General features: G+C 38.2%; 1 protein-coding gene across 1 annotated transcript; it reads right to left on the bottom strand.

Annotated features, from left to right (window-relative positions):
- Nucleotides 1-678: 678 nt before the first annotated feature.
- Nucleotides 679-6,116, bottom strand: tbx22 (T-box transcription factor 22). The gene is made up of 8 exons (XM_058397649.1): nucleotides 5,652-6,116; nucleotides 5,235-5,388; nucleotides 4,848-4,949; nucleotides 4,211-4,385; nucleotides 3,083-3,247; nucleotides 2,204-2,268; nucleotides 2,033-2,118; nucleotides 679-1,596 (listed from the first exon to the last, which is right to left on the bottom strand). Exons 1-8 carry the CDS (start codon nucleotides 5,872-5,874, stop codon nucleotides 1,049-1,051), a joined length of 1,518 nt encoding a protein of 505 aa, XP_058253632.1. The 5' UTR covers nucleotides 5,875-6,116; the 3' UTR covers nucleotides 679-1,048.
- Nucleotides 6,117-6,476: the final 360 nt, after the last annotated feature.

The raw sequence follows: 6,476 nt of genomic DNA, 5'->3' as shown, positions 1-6,476 counted from the left end.
TTAATTTCCCATTAGATGTTAGTGGATGTCTGTTGCTCTGACATCACAGGAGCACACTGTTAGCAAAGTTACATTGGTGTTTTGTAGGAAAAAGAGCAAGAGCTTCTTTCTTCTCACTCATCATTTTCCAGCTATCTCTTTAATGAGAAACCCAATGTAGATGTTGTGGAGACAGTAAACACTGGTCTTAGAGCTCCAGAATGCAAAGCAGCTATACAACACAGTTGCACTGGATTACAACAGAAAGTTGTAATCACAGTGGTGTTTACAGTGGTATTAGCATGAAAGTTGAAGTTTTGGAACCATGTTGTGCTTGAGCAAGTGAGTACGTTACGAGGAGTTGTAAGTGCTATAACCAGACTAAAGGACTACATTGTTGCTGAATTGCTCTCAGTAGGTAGAGATGAATTCTCACTGGTGTCATGTCAGTGAGCACAAAAGTGGCATTATAGGAAATGTAGGAAACCTAATTTAAATGAAACAGACACACATGCTGACAAAATAAAAAATAAAAAAATCTACAGATATGCACTGGTTAAGGTTAAAATGTTTTATCTGACTTTGCAACAGAAGTGGTGATGGCTTTTATTTCAGACATACTATATCAAGACAAATTTAATGTCTTTAGGTTTTGAGAGCAAAATATAAAATTAGAAAATATATAGGTATATAGGCCTTCATAGTATATTTAGAACAAAAATGTTTATTACAATAGGTTGAAAAAATGTACCAAAATATGTCATAAAACAATATTTTCTCAAAGGATACAGAGGATTCTGACTTAAAATAACAAAACAGCCACCGGAAGTCACATTCTCTTTATAGAAACAATTCTGTCAATCCTGTCTTCCACTAGGAAAAATTAAGTGGGTTCTTTTTCCAGCATGATCACTGTAGGGTTCCACTATAGTAACATCTCCTGCTCCACTTCTTCACACTGCATCCTAGTTAATTTGCATTGACCCATATGAATAGCAGGAGTAACAGCAGCTATGTTTTGGTATTAAGGACATGTTTATCTTGAGTTCAGTTCTAACATCTGGCAAGGTCAGAGGCAGTGATTGACAGATGAATGCCAGGCAGTTTGACGCAAGAGGCTCTCAGATGATGCCAGGATTATGCTGTCAGCTGGTTTCGACGAACTGGTGATGCTGGAGAAGTGTGGCCTGAATGGTAAACTGTAGCTGTACAGGCCATATGGTGACATGAGAGAAGATGTTGCAGTATCCTCCTGAGCTCCAGAGTTTCGACTCTCCTGAAGGCTCTGGATGGAAAACAAGCAGTGGCTATGGAGGCACTGGCCCCTGCAACCTCCTATTTTTTTGCAATGAAGAGGAGACAGCATGGGGTAGTCCGTCAAGGGTCGCAACCCTGAGTAACCTCTGAATCTGTCTGGTATGAGGCTGTAGTGGGGTCGGCTTGTGAAGGAGGTGTTTAAAGAGGTCAGTTTAGAGCAGAGGGGGACACTGAGGCTGTGTAGATCACTGTCAGGCCCAGAGAGGGTAAACGGATGGGAGAGCAAGGAACTGGAGTGTGGCAAGTGCCTTTTCAGAGAGGAAATGTCACCACAGCTCTCTGATGACCCACAATTTTCACCTGGAATTAATTATGTAATTAAAATTATGTGCGGCATTCTTCTTCTGGCAAATATACCATTACCAAAATGAACATTCAGTCATTTTACACAAACTTTTTTATATGGTATTTATACTATTACTGACACTATTACTTATCCTGTTTCATCTACTCACATCAGAACTTTAATCCTCTTTTGTTTAGCAATATAGTAATTATTTTATTAAACACCTTTTCACTAAGTTTCTAGTTGTTTCTAGCACATTATCTCAACAATATTAATACTTTTATATGCAAATAAATATGTTTTCTGTCTCAGATTATTTGTAAATATCTTGAAACTAACAATTTCTCATGTAATGCTACCACCACCATAATAATAATAATAATAATAATAATAATAATAATAATAATAATAATATGTCAATGAAGCAGTTGATAATGTAGTGATCTGTACCTTGCATCTCCACAGTAAATGGCTTCAAATTAAGGCCAAATGGATTTCGCCAAGGGTAAGAATCCAGCACACCATCTAGTACACCTCTATGGAGTGAAAAAATAAGAAGAATAAAAAGAAAAATTTACTTGAAGGAACTAAGTTTTAAGTGAATGAAAGTAATTTCTTTACCTGTTTCTTCCTGGGTCTCTGAAGCCCTTGGCAAAGGGGTTTCTGTCAATCTTCAGTTTTGTTATCTTAAGGACAGAAAAAGTGAATCCAACATTACTTGCAGGTCACTTAATACATAAACCTACTAATACTAAAAAAATAAATAAATAACTACAATCACAGTATTCCTTATGCAGAGAGAGAGAGAGAGAGAGAGAGAGAGCAGTTAGTCATTTTTCATGGCCACACAAGGTGACAGAGTAGGTCAAACAACACACTTTTTTAACTGGGGACTTGCAAAAATGATTTTATATAGTGCATGAAACGGGTTGTACTCAAAAAGCCTCCAGCCACAGCCCCAAAAATTCAAATAAATTATTTTGCAATAGAACTGGACCCTGGTGACAGAAGTTGGCAGCATTTCTGTGGCTTCCTGTTTCTGGAACAACATGTGTAAATACTGAAATCCTATGCAAGTCTGCTGCTCCCTAGAAGCTAAACAGTGTGATTTATGCAGTCAGGTTGGGGGTGAAAAAGGCGAGATGTGCTCATGTGAATATGATATGCCTCCAATGAAAAGGCGATAGTGGGGAATTCTACAGTTGGCCATAATATCCGTAAAATGTATAAACAAGGATGGAATGGAAACCAAGGATTTTTATTTGTCATGTGTATGTTGTAGACTAATGTCAGAATGACATGTTTTGACAAGGGGAATATAAAAGCTTACTTAGATCGGCCTAATACTGCCTACAGGGTAAATGAAATGTCGCCTTGAGGTTTTAAAGTTAGACATTTCAACTGAACTCGAATTGAAACAATCTGAGTCCACTGGGAGTTTAAATTCAACCGAACCGTTTGTTTTGAGAATGTATTAAACGTTTAAGAGAGATCATTTACCTGCTGGTTTTGATAAGCTGTTACGGTTGTGAATTGGGTCTCGGGGAAGGAGAAGGTGCACACGCCTTCAGTCGGGAGCGCAACGATTTGCGATACGTCCAGAGATGGCTCGTGCACGACTACGTGCACGCGCGGCTTGTACTTATGCATGGACTGCAGGATGATCTGAATGTAGAAATGGACACACATGGAATTAAGCGAAAGTCATCGCCTGTCTGGTACAAAATATATCCCGAGTAAAGAAAACGTTGACGCTGAAAACACAGACTGGAGCTAAACGTGAAGGTTAACGAGTAAAAACGCGCAAGAACAGCTGGCGCGTGAAAGGTTGACACTTACTGTGGAGCGAAATATACAGAACAGTCCGATTAAGCTCCGAGAAAGACATGACGATGCAAATGTGTACACTGGGGAGCTCCAGTTTAAGTTATTCGCCCACAGTGTGAAGCATTTTAGAGAACAAAAGTTACAAACAGTCTGGCATTTAACTGTCAATCACTACTTCTGACCTTTCCAAATGTTTGAACTGAACTCGAGATAAACAGGTACTTAATTCCAGTACATAGCTGTTGTTCTTCCTTCCATCCATACGGGTCAAAACAAAACAGTTATGTTATGATAGAATGTGAATGAGTGGAATATAAGATCATTTCCTAGTGCAAGACATGACTGACAATTGTTTCTATAAAGAAGGTTTTGGTGGAAGTGTCGGAAGCGTCTTTTAATGGTTATTACGCACGGTCTCACCTATTCTCTCACAGTCTACATCTCCAGAAAATGTTAAATTAATGTTGTTTTCGGTATAGCCTTATACCATTTGATCGCAGCCTTTAATATAACTATTTATACTACATTTACACTCTTAGTTGTAATGACAGATAGGCGATTCCCGGATGACATGGGTATTATTGAATTTGATAAAAGATATAAGAATGCATGATGTATTGTGGGAAGTATGATTATGTAGCAATCGCTGAGCAACTTAAACAAAAATGGTTAGTACTGAATATCTGTGCAAACTATGCAGACATGCATGCATCCCTTCTAGTGTAAAACGTTTTGACTTGAGGATCCCTATTAAATAGATCTAGCTATTTTACACTGTGTTCTAAAATCCGTGCAACTTACATGGCCTTTGTCGTCCATCTCGTTGTTTGTTAATTTCACCCGGTCGAAACTGATCACCTGGCGCATCCATGTCTCTCCGGAGCATGGCGAGTCCGGGTGTATGTAAAGCCGCGGGGTGATGCACGAGTGGTCTGTGTTTCCAGCCACCATCCACTGGGAACTGTGATACACATACCTACGGATTAAAAATAAGTGAGTAACTTCGCAACATATTATTTAAGGATATATGATCCACTCCATTTCTTTGGCCATTCCCCTAATTATATTATATTGCTCCTTTTATATTAAAATGTAAAAAAAACTTTGTAAACTTTTTTTTATTCTCCTGTTTGTGCGCACGAGTGGTCTGAAATGAAATCGGTTGTATGATGCTTATATCTTACTTAATTCAGGCCACCATTTGGCTTGTTTATAATTTTTATGTGCTGTATAGAAACCATTACATGACGGATATATTAGAAATTAACCATTTGTTTATTTCGGATGCGTTTTTGAGATGCCAACCGTGGCCTCTTTAAATCATTTTTTTTAATTAATATGGGATTCTGACATTATTATTATTATTATTATTATTATTATTACATTTTTATATATTTATTATTTTTAAACTGCATTTTAAATGGTCTCGGCCTCGTACCTATATCTCTTTGAATCCACGAGCTTGATGTCCATGGCGATGTAGTATTGTTTGAACGGGTCCAGGTTCCTCACTTTCACCCGGATAGATGGAAACATTCGCCTGAAGAAAAATTTTAGATCATTTTCAGCTTTACAGTAACTATAAAATTAGCAACATTATGTATTTGAATATGATATAAATTCTTTTCCATTTTATTTGTGGTGCTTTATGTCCAGAAAGAAATTCAGGCAAAATCTAAAATATGTCTGGTGTAAATATAGCCTAAAATTTTATAGATCTAATTAACATGTTAGTCGTCTACTTTATTTATTTATTAAAATGATTGATTCTCTTTTTCACAGAAAGTGTAGTCTTTTAAACAATAAAAGCAAATATCTATCCTACCTGCCCGCTTTGGTGATGATCATCTCTGTTCCAATCTCGTGAAATCTGCTCCACAGATCGGAACCTTGCAGTTCCACTTGGATCTGTGTGTCCGGCTCGGTTTTCTCCTCAGCAGGTTTGCTTGCGGACTGAATATTTTCCTTGATTTGATACTCTGCACAACATAATCAGTACAATAAATATATCCATTAAATATAAATATAATTTATATATTGCCTGCGTATAGAACCCAAGGCAATAGGCAATTTACTTATTCAATTTTTAAATTAAAATTGTTTTCACACTTCCAGTGATTGAATGGGACGGCAATAAAATTGCCTTCTGATATCAGCAGGAAGGCTAATTTAGCCAGCATCAGCAATCGTGCTGATAAAGTCAGTGCGCAAATGCACACAGTGAAGATGAGTACACGCTCACCGCTGTCCTCTCCTTCATCCACTACAGTCCCAGTCGATGTGTCCAAGTCGCAGTCACTTGTCTCTATCTTCTCATCCTTCGCCTTTTCTATTTTCATTCTCTTGCGGCTGTTTCCCACTAAAGCCTCCACAGAGAAAGCGTGCGCTCTTCGACTCAGGCCCTGCGACCGCGGACAGGCGACTGACTCTCTCTCTCCGGCTTCACTCAGACTTTGCATGGCCATCCAGATCGACGAACTTTAGGAGCCTTAATCAGCTTCCTTTGCTGTTTCAACAGTCTTTTATTTCAAGCATCTGTCCTGTGCGCGCTTGCGTTTAAATCCCCGACCATTTTCCAGTTTTAGTTGCGTCCACTTCCACGCACACTTCTCCACCCACTTTACATTCAGCGCCTAAACTGGGAGGCACCAAGAGGGGCGCAGAGGAAGGGCAGAATAACGACAAATTTCCAAAGAACATGTGACAGCTACCGAATTTCTTTTTGCGAAGTCTGTCTGAGGATGGGCTGCACAACTTATAATTTATGGACCGAAGAAAATGTCTTCCGGTCTCTTGTCATTGATTTGTGCGAAGAATCTTAAACGGCCCATTTCATCCCTCGTGTGCAGTTTTACAGCATGCATGTTATGTGTGTATGATTTAAACATATTTTGGACTAAACAAATCGAAATCCTTTATGTAGGAAATGATTAAATGAGTCTTTATGTAGACTAGTCAATAAAAAGAAGAAAAAGAACTAACCTAATAATATTATATAGAAATATATGTATGTAATATTTCAGCAGATCTGCTTTATTTTGCTGTTTATTTAACTTTGAATTTGCAA

This window comes from Hemibagrus wyckioides, linkage group LG08, assembly GCF_019097595.1.
Source record: "Hemibagrus wyckioides isolate EC202008001 linkage group LG08, SWU_Hwy_1.0, whole genome shotgun sequence".
NCBI classification, from domain to species: Eukaryota; Metazoa; Chordata; class Actinopteri; order Siluriformes; family Bagridae; genus Hemibagrus; species Hemibagrus wyckioides.
Note: the sequence above shows the minus strand (reverse complement) of the source record. Positions and strands in the feature narration are given on the sequence as shown.

Bases quoted from the DNA above. Each gene is read 5' to 3' on its own strand.
- tbx22 (XM_058397649.1), bottom strand. From the start codon at position 5,874: ATGGCCATGCAAAGTCTGAGTGAAGCCGGAGAGAGAGAGTCAGTCGCC. The intron at 4,950-5,234 runs GTAGGATAGATA...ATTTTTCTTCAG, and splicing joins ATCATCACCAAAGCGGGCAG to GCGAATGTTTCCATCTATCC. The intron at 2,269-3,082 runs GTAAATGATCTC...TCTGTCCTTAAG, and splicing joins CAGCTTATCAAAACCAGCAG to ATAACAAAACTGAAGATTGA.